This window comes from Petromyzon marinus, chromosome 48 (assembly GCF_048934315.1).
Source record: "Petromyzon marinus isolate PM22_M1 ecotype Great Lakes invasive population chromosome 48, UKy_Petmar_22M1.pri1.0, whole genome shotgun sequence".
NCBI lineage: Eukaryota > Metazoa > Chordata > Hyperoartia > Petromyzontiformes > Petromyzontidae > Petromyzon > Petromyzon marinus.
The window spans coordinates 4702211-4728553 of record NC_133714.1 but is presented as its reverse complement, the minus strand read 5'-3'; the positions used below and the strand labels follow the sequence as shown (position 1 = coordinate 4728553).

The window sequence follows — 26343 nt, the reverse complement described above, 5'->3', positions numbered from 1 at the left end:
TTTATTCTATTTCTACGTGACTTTACCAAAAGAACCAAAGAAGATTAATGCTTGCAGTCACAAAAGCTTTAAATCGAAATCACGTTGTATATTATTGTTTGCATGTTCACAACAAGTACGTGAGGGTTAATGCAGACATGATTCCTTGCAAAAGGTTTATATTTGGTGTTTGAACATCTTAACACCTATATTCTTAGCTCTTTCGGTAAAGTCACGTTGAAGGAAAACAATAAAATAATAAAATATATATAAAACAATAAAAATTATCACGACATTTCGACCATAACACAAACGGCCATCATCAGGTGTGAAAAACCAACGGCAAGAAACATTTGAAAGAAGTGGCGGTTCGCATTAATTTATTTATTTTAAAACGGTTCATTTGTTTCTTTAAAAAACGTTAGCACCACGGGTAGCGATTTGACAGTTTATTTAGAAGGACTAGTCCATCTATGTTCTGAAAAGAGAAGGGGGGAGACGAAAAATTAATGTATGCTGTCTGAAAGCAACCGTAAGTGTGAACAATCAATTAAGACCTGAAATGGTTTATCAGATCCTTCCAATGATTGCTAAGCCAGAATCCATCTTCTCGGTTGAAATTGTCTCTGTGCTTGTATGTGGATAGCCTCATGAACGAATCTCTCATGGTAGCCAGATGGCTTACAAAGAACCTCTGTCTTGGAAAAGTCAATGTCATGTGAGCCTACTGAATTATAACAATGATCTGCCATGGCCGAGGTGTTGGTCCTATTGTGTTTAAGGTCTGCTTTGTGTTCACGAATGCGGTCCGAGACATGGCGTTTGGTTTCTCCAATGTAACTACTACCACAGAGGCAACTTAGTTTGTAGACACCAGGGTACTGTATGTCCGGAATCACATCTTTTACAGACGGAAACAGATCACGGATTTTATGTAATGTGTTGAAACGGACCTGGATCTTGTGTTTATTCAAGATTTTGGAGATCTTTTTTGTGATCCCCGCAATGTAGGGTAAAGTGATGGTTTTGAAAGGCTCCTCAAGAGGGTCCTTCTTCATGGTTTGAGTGATAGCTTTGCGTATTGTATAGTCGGAGTGACTTTACCAAAAGAGCTAAGACTATGAATTACTGCAGTCACGAAAGCTTTAAATCAAAATCTTAACACCTATTCTTTGGGTCCATATTCTTTGGTTCTTTCGGTAAAGTCACGTAGAGTGAAAAAAATAAAAAAATCGCGACGTTTCGATTGCAACAGCCACCTTATTTTATTATGTTTGAATCTATCTGCGTGACTTTACCGAAAGACCCACACAATATGAATTACTGCAGTAACGAAAGCCTTAAGTCAAGATCTTAACGCCTGTTTTATTTTGACTTCAAACTTTCGCGACTGCAGGAATTCATATACTATGGTTCGTTCGGTCAAAGTCACGCGGATATAAAATAAAATAAATATCTGAAACATAAAAAGACGTTTCGATCTCAAGCGGTCGTCATCAGGAGGCCTGTATAATTTACCTTAAGAACCAAAGAATACCTAACTGAAGAGACAAGTCTAATTTGCAAGATCACCCTGTTTAACCAGTGGTACACTGTGTATGCATTTAATGTTTTCATTTGAAATAAAATGACTGTACAGAAAAAATCAACAAAAAAAGATAAGAATGGTAAATTACACCGTGCGAAAAAAAATAAACAAAAATAAATTTACGTAATTTCATGAGAGATTGCAATCGCACGGTTAATGCAAGGGCAATTCTCTCTCTAAAAAAAAATAACAGTTTATTGAGTGGCAAGCATTATAACAAGACACACACTTGTATTCAACACATCACTGGGTGAAAGCACCATTCGCGGTGGTGCAAAGGCAACAAAAACATCGCAAACGTAAGGAAAACTCAAAGTCGTTAAAAATCAGTAACAGTGGCCTCAACAAAACAAAACGAAACCGTGTAAGATTATCAAGTTATAAGCAACGTTACGCGTGTGTGTGTGTGTTATAAATACGAGCAGGAGTAACAACACGCCTTGAACATTGCGACGAGCACTGACCGCGAGGCGAGTCGCTCCAATTGGGCGCTCCCGCCAGCCGTCTTCAACAAACAGCAAAGTTCACCTCGGATAAAATCGTAACAAGCAACAGCTAAGATGCGAACGCCGGCTAATTCGGCGAGCACGACCACACATACGGACACCCACTTGCCCGCCTCGCCGTTACTCTGGTGTCAGCGCGTAGCGCATGTATCGATCCACAGTTTATATTATCTTATTCGTCGAACCCGCGAGTCGATTCCACTTTTTTTTACCGTTAACTTGCATCGGGGAATCGATTGCGTGATTTTTTTGCGCTAATCGGAGGGGAGGGGAGAGGGAATGGGACACAGCGGGTTATGGGATCGATGGATCGATCCGCGTTGTTATCTCGCGATTCCTTGCGGTAACGAGAGCATGGGGATTTGCGGCTTTGCATTGGCAATCGGTGAGAGGCGAGCACACTGAGGTGGGGGGAGCAGTGGAGGGGGGCTGACGACAAATTTGACCAATCAGAGAGCGCCAGTAAAAGGCGGGAACGATGTTGGACTTAGCTACTAAATTTACCCAATCACAAGGCGGCATGCTGAAGAAAGGGCGTGGCGATTAACAGAAACCGGCCAATCAGGAAGCGAACTGTAGAGCAGGCGGTGTGGGGTGAATATGGGGGTTATTACCATTCAACCCCTTATCAGTGCTGCCTACCTTATTACAGATCAATACCCACCTTATTGGTCACCCCGTGCCCCTTATAAATCTCAACGTTCACCCTAAAAAGTCCCATCACAAGGGAGAAACACAAACAAATAAACAAAAAACATGTTGGGTTTTTTTTTGCCCGTAATTGAAACGGCTGTGCGCGGTGTGGGCCTGAAAACTAAATTTCCACGTTACCGGAATCCCGGGGGGTAAACCGTGTGGGGGGTTGACAGCTGTGACACGGGGGATGGGGGAAAGTTGAGGGGGGGGGGGATGGTGGATGTGGTGGAAGGGGGGGGGTGGAAGAGGGGTGGTGAATTCGGGGGGGGGGGGGTTCCGGTTGTTCCGGAAGTCACTGCTCATTCACCCGGCGTGCCCCGCGCGCAATGGACGCGGAGGGTGAGTGGCGCTACCGTGCGGGTGTCGCGCCGATGTAACGAGAACTCTCGCCATTTCACGGGGGGGGGGACTGCGAATGTCTCAACGCACGACGCGTTTCGCGACAAATACACGCGAACCTCTGCACCGAATGTGGGGAGAGAGAAACAACATAACAAAAAACGCCTTCGTTGTCTATTTCGCCCATTCCCTTTGAAATGATCGGGCACATTTAAAAGGCCACAGAGGGGAAGTTTAACGGCACTGTGAGGAGGAGGGGGTCTTTGCAGGGCCACGGCCAAATTGTAAGGGGGGTGAGGGCGGTGGGCTATAACGAAGCAACTCGGCGTGTTTGGGAAGAGGACGCGACTCGGAATGGGGCGACACGCGATTGCGTGCAACCAAATGAGAGTGGCGGGAAAGCGGCGTTACGCGCAACATGAGGAAGAGAGGCGCGCGCGGCGATGGTGTTGGGGACGCGTGTGATTGATTATTGATGATTGATGGTGATCGTAGATTAAAGCAGTGGGTTTGGTGTGTGGAGATTGTGTAGATGTAATCGGGAAGCGGGAGAGGTTGCTGTGCACGTTTCTTGTTTGCTTAATTTTTTTTTTACTAACGTGTTTTAAGTACAGACATACGGTGCCTTGATGAGGGCCTCCCCATATTAATACGAGTCGTGTGGGTTATTTTACCAATACCTCACGCTTCCTAGTGCGGGTTTGTGAAGACGGGCGGCATAGTAGTAGCACAGTGCAGCAACGATGTTCTTCTGCATTGTCCACCACGTCGCCCCTGCAAGCCCTAGAGCAACCTGTTCATGATGTCGCCCATTATACATCATAACTCAATGTTTAATGTGGATATCATTCGCATACATTTCACGATTATGCGCGCGTTTCTCACACTTCGCCTGTCCTTCAATTCCACTGGCTTACCGTTTACTACAGCTATCTTATTACTTGACGCTCGTCTTTAAATCTTTCCATGGCCTTGCCCCACATCGTCTCGCCTCTGCCCCCTATCGTCCTCTTCGTTCCCAATCTTCTCCGGCTATCACCGTCCCCTCGTCCTTGTGCCCAATATATTTTTCGTTCCTATTTGTACCCCTTCCACTGGAATAAATGTGTCTACATTAAGCAGTCCCCTTTTTTAACCTGTCTTTCTCGCAATATCGGGGGTCGACAACCTGCGGCTCAGCATCCACATGCAGCTCTTTAAGGACGGCTTCATAAACGTTATTTATTCAGCACCGTATCGCAAGAAGAGCACACTAGTGTTGTCATCACATCTACCCCTCTTTTTAAGACCGAAACAATTCTGGCTATCGCCTGATGAAGCTAGTTGTAATTACTGGCGAAACGTCGTACTCAGATTGTAAATATTATGGCTTTGCTCTCCCAACACACCGGTGTGCTGTACTATTAACAAATTGCCATGTTCTGTTTACGTGACAAGCCTTACTAATTGGCTGTGTTGAGTGGTGGCGGGTTTAACGATACATTTATATATGTACGCGATCTAACCCAAAACAACTGTATTATGGACCGTATTGTGTTCGCGTGAATTGCGTTTGTTGAAATATTGAGTTTTTTTTTTACCAAATTCGATACTAAAAAAACCTTGTTATTTTGGTTGTCGACCCCTGCCCTATGGCAATAAAGTTGTACAAATATACCTCATGGATTACACGCCTCCCCTCTTAACGTTTGCTTTAAAATACAAGAGGAAAATGGCACCTGAGAATCAAGGGGAATGCGGTATATCTCTACCAGACTTGGAACTAAGAAGAGCGTGATTTCCCTGTCGTCGTGATTATTTTTCCCAGACCATGACCTGGAAGGAGAACCTGGTTCAGCAGCTGTGGGCAGCGCAGACGTGAGGCGCTCCATCCCCATCAAGCTGATCTCGGAGCGTGGTGCGGCTGCCTCCCGCTCCGGTGGCCTCCCCTGGGCTATGTACAAAAGCCCCAGGCACCCATCCCCCGACAGAGGTGGGCGTGTGGCTCTTCCAGGACGGAAGGACATTAGACTTGTATTTGTCGTCGCGACTCAGGCATGGCTCGGGCTCAAGGGAGACCGCTCAAAGCCATGCTTAACTTGAGCCGGCTATGAGCATTGGTCCCAGCCATGCTTAAGATTTTCATGAGCTGAGCCAAGCCATGGCTGAGCCGCTCATGCATCTTTGAAAGCAACTGAAGCCAGAGCTGAGCAGTGACTAAGAATATGACCCTCAGACTGTCTGCTGAGTTGCTGTTTATAAGAAGTACGTTTGTTATTTGCGTCATTGTTATAGCACAAAGACTATCATGAAGGTGCTATAGTTATGCTTTGTAGGCTCCACGAAATATTTATGTCTTTGAGTCTATTGGCTAACAGTTCTGCTGGACCGGAGGAACCTTTTCCATTCGGACGGCTGAATAGGTGAACGTGCAGCCCTTCAGAGCCACTGCTTGCATGAGGGCCTCCACTGGTATTTGACCTTCTATTCATCATAATGATAATAAGTAATTGTGCTCAATGAAGGCCCTTTCCCATGCTATTGCAGTCCAGCAATGTGATTCATCTCACTCCTGCACATTAACTGATCTCATTGCTCCAACCTTTTTAAAGTCGTTATCCTCTCAGGCACGTTCTCTTTCACTTGTAAATTAAACTTTGGCGCAAATAATGTATTTGAAAGCAAAAATCATGAATACTCCTTATAATTCGGGAGGTGTGTGTGATCAGATTTGTAACTTTACTGATTACGAGCATGGACTGTTCCATGTCTCACTTTACATAGCATCTTATAATCTGGAGAATACGGTATTAAATTTAAAAAAGTATGTCAGATGATTGAAAACACAACATATGTGTGGAGATACTAATTTTGCCTTTGTGCAGAAGGAACAGGTGAGTATGCAGATGAAAGCTTTCGGGTGCATGAAGATTATGGCAGAGATCACGACAAACATCCCAAGACCATCATATGGGATTGTAAGGTATAACATATAGTTTTACAATTATTTGTTCTTTGCTATTTTGGTTCAATGACAGAAATCAAATCATTTTTAAGTAAATATTTTTTTAATAAGCCTTTATTCTATTCAAAGTGAGGTGGTTGGCGCATCGCTGTAATTCAGTGCTTTGGAGGGAAGAGTCGGAGTATAAGTTGGACAGCAGGGTAGATGCAGTAGTAACAGTTACGCCTCGCAGCAAAAACAGCCTGGTTGTCATTCCTGACTGACACCTCTCCGTATGGAGTTTGTACTCTGTCTGCTCACATTTCCTCTCACTTGGAAAACATCCCAAAAACCTTGACGCCAACTGAGCTCTTAAACAAATAACAACGTGTGACAATATTACCAGTTTGGTTGAATCTCGCAGTCAGCCGCCACTCGACATTGGTCAGTGCAAACATGGTGAGCGACATGATGTCGAAATATAATGCTAAGTTTTGCGTGTGTCTGTTTCTTGCAGATTAACATATTTGGGAAGAAAGATGAGATTCCGGTACATTTTTGCGACAAGTGTGGCCTGCCAATTAAAGTCTATGGTCGAATGGTCAGTACCTTATTAATTTGACACAGTCATCACATGTGCATAATTGAAAACTAAAAGATGATTACTAGTTATTGTCTAGGTTTTTGCCTATTTGCTGTCTAGCTCTAATTTGTTTCTGGGTTGTACCAAATGGTATAGGACAATCCACTCCATGTGTTGGGGAGTTTTTTGTGCCTATAAGAACACGTAATTTTCATCTCCAGAAATAGTTTTTTTTTTATTATTGTCGGGATAACAGAGCTTTGACAAATTAGATGGTACAGAGAGATGGAGCAAATGAGGCAATACAGTCAAGGCAGATCAACTTCGAGAAACAATGGAAACTAAATTGTACAAAAGATGGTATAGACAGAATGAGACTACACTGTGCTAATGCAAATTAATATTGATTGTAAGTTGCATAATTATACTCAACCATGGCAATTCATCACATCACTCTTGTCAGGTGATTGACTAACAATGTAACTGCTTTAAATCACAGATTCCTTGCAAGCATGTCTTCTGCTTCGACTGTGCCAGTCTCCATGAGCAACGGGGCGACAAAAGTTGCCCAGGGTAAGACATTCACATACAACAGGTCCCACACATTGATAAATTCATTTCCTTCATCTATCCATGTATAGTGGTGTATGCTTTAATCATGTGCAGTAGATTTTCCCTATACCCAGCAAGATCCGAATCTTAGTCTTTTTTTTTAATTAGTATTAATTTATTGTGTTTTTTATTTAACGAAGTGAGAACTCAAGGGACCAGGATTTTCTCATTTGCAAGAGAGACCTGCGGACATAATCTTTCAGAAGGGGGAAATGATTGCTATGTATAATTCCAATTGAATATCTTTGCGGATAATCTTCAAATTTTTGAAAATCTGAACCTTGAATCCGGCACACAATGGCCTCTTTCAAATGACATCAGGGGATCTTTAAGATCCACTTATAAGCAGAGGGCACATGTTATTATGGTTATTACACTTGCAACAATAATCAGGTAAGGTGTAATCAAGTAGGTAATTTAAATATATTTGTTGCACTTTGTACATTTGGGGTAATAATTACCCACTTGCTTCAGGACCGTCGTCTCCGTGTACACCGACCCAATGGCAAGCGCACTGCCTGCTAGGTCACCCAGGTACACAGCAAGGTAATGGACTTCATATGGGCGGTGATGTGACTGAGCAATGGTGTGTTTGCAGCTTGTTGCATAGGTCCGTGGTCCGAGCCGTGCGGCCCCGCTAGTTAATACTGCACGTTTTTCGCTATGAGTATGCGCCGTCTCTGTTTCGCAGTGGACGCCAACGATTGGCCTTTGAAAAGGAATAAGAATAGGCCACGTGTGTCGGCGTCATTATACAAATTTGAGAAATTACCTGCCAGAGTACGTGACCTTTTTCCGTTCCGATGACGTACGTGCACGTCATTGGTTTTCCTTCTGAGTCCGTTCCGTTGACGGAATCAAATCGATTTCGAACGGAATCTGAAGTAAAAGGCCATGCAGGAGGGCGTGTGGCACATTTTGGCGCCAGCCATCACAGAGTGTGGTCGTGTCGCTGCAGTTCTGTGGTGAGTACAGTACAATGTCTTTAAAAACAGCAGCGCTATGCATCTCTAAATAAAAATGTAATGCAAACCGCTTGCGCGTTCTGAGATTAAGTGGTCAACGGTACCCACCCTGCGACTTTTCAGATGTCTCGGAACGGGAAAAGGTTAAGAGAGAATATACATAGCAATGTCGACCCCCCGCTGTGGAATTACTGCAGCCCGTTGTGTTAGCCTTGCGCTGTTAATAATTCCGTGCATACCAAATGATTTGATTGACGATTTGAGTTGATTCTTCAAAGCCAAATGTCCCGTTGTGGTACGGGGGTGGTGGGCTGCTTTGTTCACAGGTGCGTGGACCAGGTGCAGCGCATAGAGCAGTGCTTGCGTGGCACCGTCTTTCTGTGCAACGTGGTGTCGGGCTGCAAGCGCACATACCTGTCGCAGCGGGACCTGCAGGCACACATCAACCACCGGCATGTGCGGCACACCAAGCCGCAGCAACGGCCCCTCGAGCCGCCACTCGGTAATTCTTTTGTGGCTTAAGAGCTGTGGCCTGGCAGGGGGTGGGTCATGTCTTTGATTTTCAGCGCTTCTTCTTAGGCAAGGATTGGTGGATCGCACATTTGTAAAAACTTTCAGACCCACTAGCTTACTTGGGGCTGAACTCATCTATGAGAATATTGACGTTTTATCGACCTCACACCCTTGGATTGTTCACAAAGCCCGATTTAAATTGCGAGGGTTCTGCATTGGGATGTTTGGCCATCTTAAGGAGTATTTTGCCTGTTAAAGGAAACATAAGTATAATGCAACGTGGGGGATTTTGTTTTCATCGAAAGTGAAGCCATGCCGACTTTTGGAGATGATCACCAATTTAACGGCATGCACAAAGACCCCCCCCCCCCCCCGACTCATCGTATTGTCCTCTTCCCTGTGCAGCTGTGGGGCAGATGCATCCCAGCGTTGTCAGCGAAGAGCACCATGTGGTGGCCCCGGGGCCAGGCGTGCACGACCACTACCAGAAGCCACCCAACATCGCTCACGATGAGTCGGCTCCCCCCCCACCCGACATGCCACCCCACCCCCCCATCGTGCCCTCATCCGCCGCGGCAGCTGCCGCAGTGGCGGCGGCCGTGGCATCGGCGGCCGCAGCGGCCGCGGCAGCGGCGGCCGCCCCGTCGCCGCGCTGCGCCCCGCAAGAGAGCTACCGCATCACCACCATAACGACGGCGCGCAAACACTGCAACCTCATCACCGTGCCTATCCAGGGCCAGGAGGGCGGGCAGGGCCACGGCCCGCCCTCCGGTGGGGGCGGCGGCGCGTACGCCGAAGTGGGTCGCCGCGTGGACTACCCGGCGCAGGCGCCGCCCAACGGCCCCCCGCCGCCACCGCCCCCTCCGCCGCAGCCGCCCCGCCCGCCCCACCACATGCACTTCGTGGCGCCACCCTCCATTCCCATGAGCCACCCGCCAGCGCACATGGCCTACAGCCAGCCGCCCCCGCCCATTGTCGGCCAGAGACCGCCCGTGCCCTTCATGGGCCAGCCGCCGCCCCCGCTGCACTACACGCCGCCGCCGCCCGGCCCGCTCACGCCGCCCTACAGCCAGCCGCCCTCCGTGGGCCTGTGGGGTGCGGCAAGGCCGCCGCCCCCCGTGCCCCCGCCCCCCCGGGGCCCCGTGCCTCCGCCCGGTTCGCTACCCCCATCCGTAACAGCGCCACCGGATCAGGCGCGGTACAGGCCCTATTACCAATAGTGAGGCTTGTGGGAACGGTGGTGCCACGCGCGTGTGAGTGCCACCGGCCATAGGGGATTTTCTAGGGTCTGAATTGCGCTCCGTGACACTGACACTGAGGGTGGGCGAGCGTGCGGTGTGCTGTGTACCCCCCGCACCCAGTGATTAATTGTGGCCACGATTAATTGACTTGACCGAATGCCGCTTAAACATTGTACTGGTCCTGAGCGGGATGCATTTTTTCATTGACGTTTACTTTTCTTATGCATCTTATTGATTTTCAAGCTTTTATGTAAATTAACAGAACGACGTTTAGAATTGTATGATATCCAGTAACAGATTAAATGTATTAATATTCTTACCTCCTTCAGAAGACTTTTCTCCCTCAGGACCTGGGCAAATGCACTGGGTTCCCATGAGAGCCAGGTCAATGTCTGCATCTTCCTGCTGCATTCATCTCATTTGGAGGGCCTGAGTTTGCTGTGTAAATTCCACATTGCAATGCCAGTGTCTTGTCTATCGCCAGTACTCATTTCTTTGACCCAGCTTGGAATTATTTTTTTACTCACAATCTTTCGAGTTCTTGGTCAGAGCTGTACTGGAAATTGTAGAACATATAATTAATGTAATAAAGTGGTTACTAAGCCAAAGATTAAAATACCCCATTCAAAATATTTGGAATCGCATGACAAGCGGTGTTTGGCACAACAAAATATCTAAACAATGCTGCACCAGTGCATAAGGCATAGATGGTGAGGTAGATCAGTGAAAGAAAATGATATAAAAATGGTTAAAACAGTTTTAGGGTAAACCACGTGTCCATTTAATTACCATTGCTGCACAAGAATATACATTGTTTAGTGTGTTGTCCTGCACCTTTGATTATCGTGGTTGGCTATGTACAACGTACATACAAAAAAGTAAGTTCCCTTGACGGAGTCTTAAAATCTACAACTGATGTTCACAAACTATAGCTCAAACCACGTGTTTTTTTTTTTAACTCCCAACCGACAGGGCTGCAAGCTGGTCAGAAGGTGGCAGCACAATAAATCAGTGGCTGTCAGATTCTTGAGCGTCATCACCTTGTATGCATGCGTTTTTTTCAGTGTATTCCAGTTCATTCCCATGCAGAAGTTTGCTTTTAAAGGGACAAACATATCAACAAATAGCTCCATTAGACACTTATTTGGACTATTTCTGAGACTCCCTGATCAAATTTACAGATTTTTTTATATTCTGGTCTATTGGACTATCGTGATTCTGTAGTGATATCACCGCATGTCCATTAATATGTTTTCACACCTCAATGTACCTTGGCATTTTTTCTCAATAATGAAACCTTAAACTCATTGGATACGTAGTTAATTTTTGGTGAGGCGGCGTAATGGTCTAACCAAGTCTTTAGAGTTAACCCTTTACCACCCAACAGCCAAACAAATTAATTGTCACGTGTACACGAGTTTAATGCTTCACATTATAGTTGGTTTTGGTTCACTGCTAAATTCAAGTGCAATCCTCGCAACCAAAGTTGGAAACGACGTTTAATTTGAAACTACGTCAAACAGCAAAACGAGATCCAAAAAGTCAAGATCAATGGGCTCGCATAATGTGCGTTGACTCATTAACCCCCCCCCCCCACTTTGCGCAAGAGCACAAGAGTGTGGTCACCACATCCATGCCGCCTCTATATAAGGAATGAAACAGGTGGACTTCACAAATCCACCTGTCGCCTGATGAAGCTAGTTGTAATTACTGGTGAAACATCGTACTCGGAGTGTAAATGTTTTGACTTGGCTCACCAACGCACCGGTGTGCTGTACTAGTGACGAATTGGCATGTTCTGTTTATGCGACAACCCTTACTAGTTGGCTGTGGCGGGTTTAACGATACATTTATATATTTACGCGATCCAACCCAAAAAACGCTATTATGGAGATCCAAAAAGTCGGAGTAACAATCCAGGACGTCTGGCGGGTGGTGCGGGGTTCTTAATGATACACATTTGGTCAGATAACATGCCTTACTAAAAAAACTACGACTTAAAACTTTATTGACTGCAGGAATTCATATTCTTTGGTTCTTTTGGTAAAGTCCTCTTAAGGCAAACTGTTTATAAAGGTTTAGAGATGGGCGTAGCCCAAGTGTGTCAGCAGCATGGGCGGGGCAGCTAATGTTAATGTAGGAGAAAGCAATGCCAACGCAGTGGGTCGACACCAATCGAAATTGCCACCAGGCAATCATTTGCGCCTCGCTCCACATCCACGCTGCTGTCGGTGGAGGTTGACAAGAAAACACAAATCAAGTCATGACCCAAAGTGGTTGAAATGTGAGTGACTCGATCAGATTGCTTTCTTCAACATTAACAGCTGCCCTGCCCATGCTGCTGACACACTTGGGCTACGCTCATCTCTAAACCTTTATAAACAGTTTTCATTTAAAAGCTAGCCCCCCTTTTCCTGATGACGACCGCTTGTGTTGCGATCGAAACGTCGTGGTTTTTTTCCACTTTATTTTTGATTATTTTTCTACCTATGTGACTTCAAAAGAACCAAAGAATATTTTTTAAAAAACTATGTTCAGTCTTATTTGATAGCCTAAGATATACAATTGACACGCGTATCTACCAAGTATGAGCTGTTTGTTCACCATTTGCATCTTTACTGAACTAACCGTACATCATTTTAGTGGAAACCTCTGGGTAATGCCTTGAAATATATGCCAGTGGCTCAATAGTGAACATGCTTTGCTATGTACTCAGCGACCTGAGTTCGATTCTCAGTCATGGCTAACATGATTGGTGAGTGATAGCCGAATCAAATGACCCATCACGACCGAAATGGCCTTGGGACGCCTTCATCAGTGAATTGACCAATGGCTGTACATAAATATGCCTATGTAGAGAGTAAACATTACAGCAAAGGCCACGCTTTGGACCTTGGAGGGTTTTATGAAGTTACTCATTGGTTTTTTCGGTAAAGTCACGTATGTAGAAATACCATAAAATCACATTAAAACAAATCACAACGTTTCGACCGCAACACAAGGGATCTTCATCAGGTGTAAAAAACAAATAGCACATAGGGTGACATCAACGCAACACATCGAGAGCGTAAACTGCACGGAGGTAAATACAACAAGAAGATGAGAGACGAGAATTCAACAAACCTAAGAAAATTTTACGTGATGCAAAACCAGTCGGCCAACGACACAGACACTTGCCTGGCAGACCACGAATTTCAGAAGAGTGCTAAATTTCGTGTTCATCCTCTGGGTTGAACATACCAGCATAGACAGAGTGAACAAATACGAGGTACATCCACCTCGCGAGCGGCGGTGGATGCGTTGTGCGTTTCCTGACGAGGCTGTGTTGCGTGTCACGTTCAGGCTGCATGGATGCGTCGGTAAACAGCTTATGCCACAAATGTGTCATGCCGAACAAGGTACGATTAGCACGGTTGGTTACGCACGGTGCGAAATAAGTTCAACATACGTACACACAACGTGTCCTCGATCCCGCCTGGATCCCATTTTACACAGGTTGGTCGTAACGTCGCATGTAATACAGAAATGGCAATCGCACTCCGGTAGTATTTTTTTCACACTTATTAAATAGCAGCTGCTGCCTTGATTGTATCTATTGCGTAAAAAAATATTCTTCCAACCATGTTTGCTGGAGTGGGGTTCCACGTAAAATTATCGTGTGCTATTTGGGCACACGTGTTACCCATGGAGACGTTATGACGTCACATTGTTCGGAGGTCAAAACGTGACCACTTTTATTTTCTGTCTGCACCCCTCATCTCTCTGTCGTTTATCATGCTGTCATCAACTAAATATGTCTACCTTGCCTACGCCTTGCTCATCGCTAGCTATTGTTTATCTACACTTCCCCTCTCATCCACCTATGTTGTCCGAAGCTCTCATCTCTCAGCTGTGTCTGCATCTCAGCGAGCCATGCCTCTTCGCGAGCCACTTGATGGACATCGCAGGTCACCAGTTGAGCCCTGTTTTTTAAGTAACCACACGTGTTCTGTTCCTTGTCTGAACTCAATTTCACATACCTGAGCAATTGGCTAGACCTCATAATGGTCCCAGTGTGATGCACATGGTTCATGATGGCGCCTTCACATGATGTATCCACACACGTAGTGTTGTATTCTGTTTCGATTACATATTACAGTGAAATTAGAAGGTAAAGTTCAAATATTTGTAAATACAGCAATTAACGCCTCCCAAAAGATTCCGTCAATTTATTTGTGTTTCAGAGGATCGGCTTAAACATAGGCTTCGTCTTCATGCTCACACTTGAATACTTTTGCTGTCATTTGCCCAGTACTGGTGCAGATTTCATGAAGTGCTTTCCACCAGAAGGAAATTGCCAATACGATTTACTGAAAGATTATTTTCTATGATGAGCATTGGTGATGCTTCTGTTTGTATTTATTTTACGTAGATACATTTGATACCAAGGAGGTAAATATATTAACCTGGCTGTTTTTTTCTACAAAATCTTAACGCAGATGTATGTAGTATGTAAGTGCAGGTTACATCTCTCTAGCAGGTTGCCTGTAGATTATTCAGTAAATTCCATCGAGATTGAACAACGTGACCTCGTATAAAGTAACACCCCAAATGATTGTCTTGATTTGATTGAGAATTTTACCCGTTAAATGGAACATCGTAGCAAGAACTGTACTGCTGACAGTAATTGAATAACTTTACTGGCTCGTTTCAAGTTTCTCCTATGACCAAATCGCCTGGAATGGGCCCGTGATCGTATTGTGGAAGCTAAGCAAATATGAGCCCGTGTAGTGCTTGAACGGGTGACCACCACGCACAATCAGGCTCTCATAGGCGACGGATGAGACTGCAACTACACTGTGAGCAGCAGAGGTTAGTGCAGGAAAATCAATCGTTGTACTGATATTCTATGCTCCCACGTCTAAGCTCTCGGGACTTCACCAACCCAAGCTGACCAATTTGGTGAAGTACATAATAGCCCCATGACCTGCAACTCATGCAGAGGTGCCTCATCCAGCAGTTAATTGAAGAACACTCTGTCCGTGTACATATTGTGTCATTACAATAAAAAAAAACTGTCTCCGAAACATGGAACACCAGTTACATATTTACTGTGGGCAGTAATGTAATAACGATAACCTTTTTGGCTCGATTGAAGATGCAGGCATAGTGCCACATCCATCCAAATACAGGATCACGCATCCTATATCGTGTGCGCGTGATTCCCAACTGCTGGGCTACAATATGGTTAACAAATTAACTGAACTATTTTTTTTATTTTACCAGGTGAAGCCCACAACTATATAGCTATTTTTCAGAAGCGACCTGGCTATCACAAATAATAGCTGAACGAATGGGTTTATCATCATGTGGACATTTATAGCAACCAAGTACTCTAAAGGCACGTTGATTTGAAATGTGGAGGGAAAATCCGGAGGAGACGGATAAATATCCACGCGACCACGGGAGGAACATGAAAACTCCAAGTATACATGCGTCAGGGTCGGAATCAAACCCACGACCTGTATACAAGGCGAGGTTGTTAACATCTCACCACCGAAATAACAGTACAGCAAGCAGGTTGCTAACCTATCTATGACATTTTTATGCCCCTAAATGCATTTGTCTTACTAATTTTAAATCTGTGTTATTCAGGCCATCCTTATAGTTCAAGGCTATCACTGAGGCGCTTTGTTTCACATAGTACAGTATAGTCCGCCAGTCGGTGATGTTGCTGTGATTGTACCCAATTATAGTTTTCGTCTGTTTTTCTTTAAAAATTTCATGGAGTCTTTTATGTCCACTATCGGGAAGACTGCACGTGTCTATGGTTAATACACTCGTGCCATTAACCAGGGCGGACACTGGGCTTCATCTACGAACCGTTGCGACATGCGGCAGACGCACGGCCATGCTTTCTTTGGACGATCTATTACATTTCCGCATAAGCAACATTCTGCAGTTACCGGTTCAGACGATGTAAGATCGTCTCAACCGGTAACTGTCGAAATGCGGAAATTTAACAGATCGTCCAAAGAAAGCATGGCCGTGCCTCTGCCGCGGACGATGTAAGATCGTCTCAACTGCTTAAGTGAATTTGTTTTTTAATGCACGTTAAACTTTACAAGCTCATACAAAAAAAAATAAAGCTCCCTGGATCAAAACGTTGTGTCCTTGTAGCGTTAGTATCACTTGCCTTTTTTTCTGATACGTAACTGATGTACGCGTTGTTTGAAATAATTATTAACAATTTCCATTTTATTTTCCTGGCAAAGAAACCCCCTGAATTTCTGGTCTGTTTTGCTTCATTGATTACACAGCAGACACTTTTTATATCTGTAACGCCTCTCGTAACTATCCTGGACTTAGTCCAGTGTGAACATGGCCATAATCCAATTTTACCGTTAGTTACTAACGTTCATTATTTATTGCATCATCTGCGCAGGCTATATGTGTCCCTGCAGCGTTCGAGGTGGCCCAGTAATTTGGTGTACTCACCAATGTACCAAGTTGATAGTTTGTGGGAGAATTAACCAAAGTGTTCCGTCATGAAGACCTTGCGATGTCATTGACAAGAGTAGATCATTGTCCCTACTTCTCTACACGAGCCCAATTCCCACGAGGGAAGAGAACTCAGAAGTAAATGTATCGAGCGGAGTGACTGGCTAATTCCAGTAGCCAAGCCGCGTCGTGTGATTAAGCGACTCTCAAACAGCAGGGTTTCGAGGTGTCCATGTGATGGCAGAACAGAAAGTAGGCTTTCGCGACCAATATCCATAATAGAGGGGGTTTTGGGTTCGGTCGTGATCTAACGCGATCTAACCCAAATCGAATTTTTTTTTGGAGAAAGTGGTTCGCCGAGCGGATTTTAGGTGCCGTCTCCTTGTATGCGTGGAATGTCTCCACGAATCCCCTCCTTTCATCTCCAGTTCTACAAACGCTCGTTCAAATGCACGGGCCAAACATCCAGATGTGAGAAATGGAGTTGTTCGTACTCAAGTGAGGCTTTGAATAAACACTCGTTCCAATAGCGTCCTTCACGAGCATCCTCCACGGCCTCCGTACGGGGCCGGATTAAGGTTCTAGTAGGCCCTAGGCACTTGTGTTTCGTGGGCCTTCAGTGATTACTCTCTATGGTTGGGACTGCTGCCCCATGTTACGACTACTACCGCCGCTGTCACTCGCTAAAGCTGATTTTTTTTACGTCTCCGATCAACCATATGGCAACAACGCCTTGTCTCTATTGAGAATGACATTGTGCGAAAAACACCATTTTAAGAAGGTATTGCTAAATTTGCAATGAAAAAATATCGGAAAGTTAATCTCTAGTATTAATTTATCTCACCTTATGAAAAAAGAATTGACATTGACATGGCTGCCTCTTTGTATATACACTGTGCCTATCCTTGCTATATAAATATATTTATTATAGAAGATATCTTGGTACATTTTTTTAGCATACAACCATAAAAACTTGGTGAACTTTTTTTTCCCCCTAGGCACTTTAGCTTCCGTAGGCCCTACACACAGTACTTACTGTGGATAATACGGCCCTGCCTCCGTAGACTCAACAATCACAGGGGGACGCGATCTCAGGTGCAATTCTCATCACGCACATGGCGGACTTGTCACCTCCAGCGCACCCCACAGTCGCTTCCTTCAGCTGCATGCACTGCGACACCTAACCATCACAATGTCCACGCTTGCAGTGTGCCACCAACATCCCCTTGGTTGCCGACCTCAGCAATGTGTGTGTCGGTATTGTCCTCCACCACCCTGCATGTGTCCACCACCGACGAACGGCGCGAAAGAGAGTTTGGCATTCATACATTTATGACAACTAAACCTACACTTGCTGATTATGTCGACAATGCCTTATTGCCACGTCTTATTCCAAAGATCATGCCCGAGCCGCACTTTAATTGCAAGTATAAAAATAAAGAAGAGAAAATATTCGTGCAGGTCTTGAATGATAATTTTTAGTGAACATTTACTGTATATAAATCTAGATTTTTTTTTCAAATAAAAATAAAACCTCAGAAGGCATTCACTTGAGCATACCGCGAACATTGCAAACGCGTTATTGTGAACGGTAAAATAAAATACGGTTACATAATTCTAGATTTGAAGCTCTTGTGACTGCAAGGATTCATACTCTTTGGTTTTTTCGGTAAAGTCACGTTTACATAGCCATACATAGCAGGCGTTACCAAAAAAGATTTCCAAAATTCTAAACAAACACAAGATCCAGGTTCGGTTCAATACAGTACACAAAATCCGTGATCTGATGTCATTCTTGACTTACAGTACCCCGGTGTTTACAAATTGAGTTGTACCTGCGGTGACTGCTATATCGGGGAGACGAAACGACATTTCTGACCGAATTCGCGAACACATCAGATTTGAAACACGGCAGAATGAATTATTGGGCCGTGGCTGATCATTGTTTCAACACAGCGGGTTCTCATGACATTGTTTTCTCCGATACCAAAGTACTATGCAAACCTCCCGGTTATTACCAAAGATTTGTCCACGAAGCCATCCAGATATACAAACACAGACACAACTTCAACCGAGAAGATGGTTTTAAATTGAGCAACCATTGGAAACATGTCATAAACCAAGTCAAAACTTTAGCTGCCGTATAAGTGCACAGCCTTTTTTCCATTGCCCTCGTGCAGTGAACCACCGCATCCCCCGAACCCTCACCATAACAAAAGACGGATTAACTCAGCCCCGCACCTCATCATCATCCCCGGCCTGGCTCCCCCCCCCCCCCCACCTTAACCTGTATATAAGCTCGAGTGTCTCAGAGCTCCCCACTTGATGCAGCTATCTTGCTGTGACTGTTCCACCTGAAGACGGAAGCTTGTGTTGCCTCCGAAACGTCGTGATTTAATTTAGGTTGTTTTATTATATTATATTATTTTATTTTTATTTTACCTACGTGACTTTACCGAAAAAAACCAAAGAGTACGGTTACATAATCTAGAAAGTGGATCTGCTGCGGTGTTATTATGCTTTGGTCCCCTGCGCTCGGGACTTTCAATTAAGAAAGGTCACCGGTTCAATTGCATTTCACGGCGCGGCAGATAAAACAACTGGTGCAAGTTTCTCAAATCGTCCCTCCACGCTCCTTTGCCCACCTAGAACACGTCTCTGTCCACACATCACACGTCTCTGTCAACACATCACACGTCTCTGTCCACCCATCACACGTCTCTGTCCACCCATCACACGTCTCTGTGCACCCAGCACACGTCTCTGTGCACACATCACACGTCTCTGTGCACACATCACACGTCTCTGTCAACACATCACACGTCTCTGTCAACACATCACACGTCTCTGTGCACACATCACACGTCTCTGTGCACACATCACACGTCTCTGTCCACCCATCACACGTCTCTGTCCACCCATCACACGTCTCTGTCCACCCATCACACGTCTCTGTCCACACATCACACGTCTCTGTGCACCCAGCACACGTCTCTGTGCACCCATCACACGTCTCTGTGCACCCATCACACGTCTCTGTCCACCCATCACACGTCTCTGTCAACACATCACACGTCTCTGTCAACACATCACACGTCTCTGTCCACCCATCACACGTCTCTGTCCACCCATCACACGTCTCTGTCCACACATGACACGTCTCTGTCCACACATGACACGTCTCTGTGCACCCATCACACGTCTCTGTCCACACATCACACGTCTCTGTGCACCCATCACACGTCGCTGTCCACCCATCACACGTCTCTGTCCACCCATTACACGTCTCTATCCACCCATCACACGTCTCTGTGCACCCATCACACGTCGCTGTCCACCCAGCACACGTCTCTGTCCACCCATTACACGTCTCTGTCCACCCATCACACGTCTCTGTGCACCCAGCACACGTCTCTGTGCACCCATCACACGTCTCTGTCTACCCATCACACGTCTCTGTCTACGATTAGACATTCGGCAGGCAGGCCGCGTGTGGTGGGGGTAAAGTGTGGGTACACCTGACCTATTCCAATATTTCTGCTCAACGTGGAAGAGTAGGCCAAACACCACTCCAGAGTTCACTCCAGTGGAGGCCCTTTCCGCCACGAATATCAACACATAATCGGATAATCTCTTATCAGTACATGTGGACGCGCCGGAACACGTAAACACGTTACTAATGTGACGCTCAATAATGAAGACGTGAAAGGAAAGTGTTCACAAAGGTATACGTGTGGGCTGGAGCGGGGCACGTGGCTCACGAGGGATGATGATTGCCGGTGGTCAAGATGGATAACGGAGCGAGCGAGACAGCCAAGGAATGGAACGCGTCTGAGAACTACACCTACCGAGGAGACGAAACGATGAAAATCAGTTCGTGTGCAAGGTGCTCGGCGAATTATTATTATTATTAGCTTTAGTTTATAACATCGCAGGATCGTGAGAGAGGTGGTGGCGGCGGCCTTCATCCAGCAGTGGATTGACCATGGCTGCTGCTGCTGATAATGATGATATATCTGATTTTTTTCTAGAATCTGAATTTCTATTTTAAACTGCAGGAATCCGATGAGCTATGAAGCTCTTTATCCCAGATGTCCAGTATGGGCGGATCAGCAAAATACTTAATTCTCCCATCTCTATCAAGAAACCCAGTGGAATTAATTCCATAAACGTGCATTTCCCCTCGACCAAACAGAACGTTACATGGAGTTTAGAAAAAAAACAACAGCAAATTGAACGCATCCACTACCGCTTTCCAGTATCTCTCATCCACTCCCCTCCCTCCTCCTCCTCCACCCCACACCGTCTATAAATACGACAGCGCGCAGGGAGCCCCCAGTCAGACTCAGCACTGCCGCGAGCTCACGCGGAATAGCCGGAGGAGGAGCGGACGGCGACCTCTGATTTCCCAATCCCTCATTTGCTCCGAGCAACTTTGTTTCACTAGGCGCCGGCTTTTTGGCTGCATCTCTCGCAAAGTAGAGAGAGAGAGAGAGAGCGAGCGCGCGATAGCATCAGATAGACAGTGGGGTGGGAGCGGGGGGGGGGGCTTCGATAAGGCGTGAGAGAAGTGTGAGACACCGAGTAGACACAGTTTTGACCGAGGACAGGAGGAGCCCTTCCCTCCTCCTTGTAGTTCGCCTGCTTCTTCACAGCGGCTCCTCGCCCCACATGCGTTTTTTTCGGCTCACGTTCAAGTGCTTCGTTGACGGCTTCTGAATCATCCGCGGCAGGCGTCAGCGGCGCCCTTGCCAAAGAGCGACTCCGTCCGCGGTCAATTCGCACGAAAGGACGCAACGACGACAGCCGCCGGGTGGACGAGGAGGAGGAGGGAGGGAGGAGGAGGAGGGAGGACACGAAACATCCCAGAGACTCGGACGCCAGACACACAACAGAAGCAGAAGGGACGGACGGCTGGTCGTCTGGCCCTGTCGAACGCTGCGTCGGCGCCCGAGCGCTAAAGTCGCAGCGCGAATTGTGACCGATCGAACGATGCGAAAATTAACCCTTTGGGCGGAGAACCCTTACGCTGAGAATGACGGTGACGGTGGCGTTGGTGGTGGCGAAGCCACGGATGTACGCGTGGTGCCTCTGCCGACACCGCCGCAGAAGCTGCCCGCGGTGGAGGGCGAAGCCAGCAGTAGCAGCAGCGGTGGTGGTGGTGGAGAATCAGGAGGGAGCAGGGCAGTGTCACCCGAGAGAGACACCTGGACACGCCAGCTGGACTTCACGATGTCATGCATCGGGTTCGCAGTGGGCCTGGGAAATGTGTGGCGATTCCCGTACCTGTGCTACAAGAACGGCGGAGGTGCGTGCGTGCGCGTGCGCATGTGTGTACGTGTGCACGTGTGTGTGTGTGTGTGTATATCTGTGTGCACGTGTGCACGTGTCTTGACGTGGTGCCGGCCACTCACCCCGTCGTGTGCCAAGTCGAACCTTCGTAGGTGCTGCTCGCTAAACAGCAATTGCCCCGACAAGTCTCTTAGAGGCTATACGGGTGATCTTTGTCTGTGTGCGTGCACGTGTGTCTCCGTGTGTGTGTGTATATGTATCTTTGTCTGTGTGTGTGTGTATCTGTTTGTGGGGGTGGGCGGTAGTGTAGCGGTTAGCTTACTGCGCAACCCTCCCGAGTTCGATTTCCGCTCACGGCCAACACCAGTGACGATTATCTGAACCGGTCCTGGACCTCCGCTAGGTCGACTCAGCCTCAAATGAGTAACGTGGTGCGGTGCGTAAACATCGCCACTAGGGAGACAAAGGCGGCCGGGCGTGGTTGCTGGCCACCGAACCCCTCGTGTGCCGTGCCGGCAAACACAGGTGCTACTCGCTAACAGCACTTGCCCCCACAGTCGGTTAAGGCTATACGGGGGATCTTTGTCGGCAGTGCAGCGGTTAACGCGCTGCGGCATGAACCCGGCGACCAGAATTTCGATTCCCGCTCACGGCCAACACCGGTGACGATTATCTGAACCGGTCCTGGGCCTCCCCTAGGTCGACTCAGCCTCCAATGAGTACCCTGGTGCGGTGTGTAAACATCATCGCCAACTAGGGAGACAAAGGCGATCGGGCGCGGTGTTGGTCACCCACCCCCTCGTGCGCCGTGCCGGCCTACATAGGTGCTACTCGCTAACAGCATTTGCTCATACAGTCTGTTAAGGCCATACGGGGGGGGGGGTCTTTGTATTTGTGCAGTTATCAGTCCGGCTCAATGACACCGTGACCTCCTGCCAGCGAGCCTTCGACAATGCAATTGATTGCCTCAAGGTGCACCTAGCCTGGCATAGCTTCTGTGGTGACGTCGCCGTCTCATCGTGGCCAATGGCTGCTTTTGATGTGACCTTCCCCCGCACATCCGATTGCCACGGTGGGCTCCGTACGGTGCGAAAGAAGTTACACATACATACGCTTGTCCGTGTGCACGTGTATGTGCTTCCCATCTCTCCGCATACTTTCGTATCTGTCTCAACGTGTCCGTCTCTGCTCGTGTATATCTCCGTGTGTCTGTCTGTGTGTCTCAATTGTCGCTCTCCTTCCCTGTCAGAGTCTGCATCTTTGGATCTGTCTGTGTCTCTCTCCGTGTCTGTCTTTGGATGCCCCCGACCACCCCTCACCACTTACACATACTTGACAAAACATCGATCATTTACGTGATGACGCTCACGATATAGCTGATAACGCTAATAATATGTTATTGATGTGCTGTGACGGGGACCCTTCAAAATCCATTTTTATTCACGCCGCTGTCATTAATGATTGAATGCAAATGCCGGGCTTCAAAATCAGAATATTTATACTGGAGGAATGCGATGAGCTATAAAGCTCTTTTTCACACATGTCCAGTAGTTTGTCATCATCTGAATCGCTGCCCAGCGCGACAATGTAAAGCGAGGTTTAATTTATCATCCCTACACCCCTCAAATCCTACGTCCTAATACAGGTGAGCGGGTTGGGGGTGCGATCTTAAACGAGATACCTGGTGAGGTGTGCAACCATCATCATTGGGGGAGACAGAGACGCCCGGGGTGATGCTGGCCACCCACCTCCTTGCGAGGCCAGCCGGCCTTCATAGGTGCTCGCTTGCAGCACTTGCCCCAAATGTCTGCTACAGGCGATACGGGGGATCGTCGTCATGCGTGGGACTTGAACCATCACTCCACAAAAACGTTGCACGCAGCTCAAGATCCCACACGAACGCCTGAGATGTTCAGCCAATCGGAATGGCTTCTACCTGCATTTTCGTCCGGCAGTGGATTGATCGTCGCTAAAATGATTATTGAAGGGGCCAGTCTCTCCGCGTTGCGTGTGTATGTACGTGGAACTTCTTTCGCACCGTATGTAGCCAACCGTGCCAATCGGAGTTGCGTTACAATCACTGCCCCTGACCTCCCTCTCTCCCACAAGGTGGTACAGATTGCACGATTGACATTCGGAATTGACACTGCGCCATGCAAACAAACAAACTATACACTCCGATAGACATATAGAGTACAGTTATTAGCATGGAGTGTGGGAGGACAACAGCAGTGGTTGTCCATCGGTCGAGGCTGCTTCCCGCAATTGTCCTCATCAGCGTGCTGGATGATGGCCTCCCACAGCCTTCGCCAACCCTCCAGAGGCTTTAACAACATTAAGAGCTAAGGGGGTGCGCCAATCGGTCAGGTGGGGGCCTCGAGGCGGTTGTCAAGTGGGCCCCCAACTCCTAGCTTTGATCACGAGGAGTTGGTGGTGGTGGTGGTGGGGGGGGGGGCAAGGCATCCCTCCACCCTGCCCCCCACCCCACGCGAGTTACGCAACTGCAATCTCTGCACGTGAGCCCCGATGTGAGCGCTCCATCGCTGTGGTTTGCTAACCCTCTGACATTCTAGATTTGAAGCTTTCGTGACTGCAGGGATTCATACTCTTTGGGGTTTTTTCGGTAAAGTCACGTAGGTAAAATAAAAATAAAACAATAAAATCACGACGTTTCGGAGGCGACACAAGCTTCCGTCTTCAGGTGGACTGTTTTCAGGTGGACTGTTCCACCTGAAGACGGAAGCTTGTGTTGCCTCCGAAACGTCGTGATTTAATTGTTTTATTTTATTTTTATTTTACCTACGTGACTTTACCGAAAAAATCAACAGAGTATGAACCCTCTGACACATTCCTTCCTTTGGCTGCCACTTTAATACTCGTCTTGACCACCGCGGAAACAGTTGGGTGGTGTGCGAATGTAATGACCAGAGGTTGTCTATTCTTATGTAAGGGGCCGTCCATAAATGACGTCACGCACCTGGGGGGGGGGGGGTCAGACATTCGTGACGATAGGTGACGAGGGGGTGGGGTGAGAAATGTGACGTCACATAAAAATGCGCAACTTTTAAATACGCACTACAATGACAATAGTTTAAAGCGATTTGAAGTATGTTTTATGTTTGTTTTTGGGGGGGGGGGGGGTAGAGCTTTATGACGTCATATTTCAGGGGGGGTCTGACTTTTTGTGACGCCGTGTGACGATGGGGGGGGGGGGGGAAGTCAAAAATCGTTCAAAATCGCGTGACGTCATTTATGGACGGCCCCTAAGCCTGGGGGGGAGGGGGTGGAGTTTAACGCTGTGGTTCGTTACATGACACACCAGAAGTACGTTAATGGTGGTGAAATGGTTGAAACACCTAGACAAATGGAAAAACTATATATATAATCTCCCGTGTGCAACTGCAGTCACCCATATTATCAGACCACGGAAGGAACGTGGACCCGATACCCGATTCGCAAATACAAAAGGAGTTATCACAGAGGCACACGCCGCTACTCCTGACGCAATTTCTCTGACCCAACCACTGAAATTTCAAATATCGTTACGTGTTGCTCTCCATCGACGTCAGCCACATGGAGAGGACCGGACTTGTAACCAAGAGGTCGTCGCTTTAATCACCTGCCGCAATATTCCTTGAATCGCCCCGCCTCGGTCCGCCCAGAAGTGTAAATGTGTGGCCCTGCGGGAGTTGTGCGGTAATCATGGCGTGTATGTCAAGTTAAGCTTGTGACCAAATCACTCAAAGTGCAAACCGCTCTCGTCACTTCTCGAGAAGCTGAACGTGGTGGAGCCTTACGCAGTCCTGGGACGTTCGACCGCCATGCGTAAGCAGGTTGTTAAGTAGACCGTGGGGCTAGGTGATGTGCGGCAGATGGCACTGCGTAAAATCCACGGTTGTACATTAGACGTCCATTTCCCGCATGTATGCATCCCACCTTCACCAACCCGCATGGTTTTAGTTGTTGGTTGGCGAGGCATCTAACAGAGACGGTCAACCGCATCGCGCGCGCGCTTTCAGATGCGCTTCTGCGGCCGTCTGGAATGCTCTTCCTTCCGATACGAAGACGCCACTGGAGCGATGCACTTTTAAATAATCTAGATTGAAAACTCGTTTGTTCATAACTGTGTCTTGCGTTTGTGTTTGCTATCCTTCCCCGGCACCTCCGATAAGAACGGTTGGCTACGTACGGTGTGGAAGAAGTTAAACATACGTGGTGAACTATGAGTGAGGCTGTGAATCGGTACAGAACATTTGTTACAAATATGCAGTACACGTAGTTTATGTTTTGCACATGGTTGGCTACGTATGGTGCAAAAGAAGTTCAACATGCATGCATGTTTGTGTAACTTGATGAACAATCCACAGAGTATATGTTTGTGTGCCCTGTGAGATTCATCCATAACGTCATAAGCAGGACAGGAGTAAAGCACGGCGCTTGAGGGGTTGCAGCCTGGAGCCCAGAATTTAGAGGGGCCACAATATAATACACATATATACACGCACTACTTTATAATGATTGAATTGTAATAGCACTATAATAAATCCTGTTGTCATAGCATCACAGTGTGCATTTGCTACAAGTTATGGGCCGAAATTAAAAGTTGTGTTCGTTTTACCATTTACC

General features: G+C 46.9%; 3 protein-coding genes across 10 annotated transcripts in view; 2 read left to right on the top strand and 1 right to left on the bottom strand.

Moving 5' to 3' along the window:
* The window catches only part of LOC116952816 (ubiquitin carboxyl-terminal hydrolase 19-like), a 37448-nt gene extending 35190 nt beyond the window's left edge, over nucleotides 1-2258 (bottom strand). For 3 of the 5 annotated variants that reach the window (XM_032972485.2, XM_032972489.2, XM_032972486.2), the window contains exon 1: nucleotides 2032-2256. The gene's annotated coding sequence lies outside the window, so the exon portion shown is untranslated. Of the gene's footprint in view, nucleotides 1-2031 lie in introns of all 5 variants that reach the window. The other 2 variants (XM_032972491.2, XM_032972487.2) reach the window with 2 other exon arrangements.
* LOC116952685 (E3 ubiquitin-protein ligase Hakai-like) lies at nucleotides 37-16088 on the top strand. Of its 3 annotated transcripts, none has more exons than XM_076074466.1 (8): nucleotides 37-511; nucleotides 4916-5080; nucleotides 5973-6070; nucleotides 6549-6632; nucleotides 7114-7187; nucleotides 7701-7772; nucleotides 8518-8693; nucleotides 9110-16088. In XM_076074466.1, exons 1-8 carry the CDS (start codon nucleotides 493-495, stop codon nucleotides 9922-9924), a joined length of 1503 nt encoding a protein of 500 aa, XP_075930581.1. In that variant the 5' UTR covers nucleotides 37-492; the 3' UTR covers nucleotides 9925-16088. The 3 variants fall into 3 exon arrangements, with proteins under 3 accessions (XP_075930581.1, XP_075930582.1, XP_032828160.1); XM_032972269.2 differs by lacking the exon at nucleotides 37-511 and adding an exon at nucleotides 3030-3108; XM_076074467.1 differs by lacking the exon at nucleotides 7701-7772.
* Nucleotides 16089-20752: 4664 nt separating this feature from the next.
* LOC116952664 (sodium- and chloride-dependent creatine transporter 1-like) overlaps nucleotides 20753-26343 on the top strand; it is a 59147-nt gene continuing 53556 nt past the window's right edge. For both annotated transcript variants that reach the window (XM_032972229.2, XM_032972228.2), the window contains exon 1: nucleotides 20753-21733. In XM_032972229.2, the coding sequence (XP_032828120.1) occupies nucleotides 21418-21733 (316 nt within the window). In that variant the 5' untranslated portion in view covers nucleotides 20753-21417. The remainder of the gene's footprint in view (nucleotides 21734-26343) is intronic.

What these genes read in the sequence shown, in the direction of transcription:
- LOC116952685 (XM_076074466.1), top strand. An exon ending in GGCGACAAAAGTTGCCCAGG is followed by an intron (nt 7,188 to 7,700) that starts GTAAGACATTCA and finishes CACTTGCTTCAG; the next exon opens with GACCGTCGTCTCCGTGTACA. An exon ending in GCCCCTCGAGCCGCCACTCG is followed by an intron (nt 8,694 to 9,109) that starts GTAATTCTTTTG and finishes TTCCCTGTGCAG; the next exon opens with CTGTGGGGCAGATGCATCCC.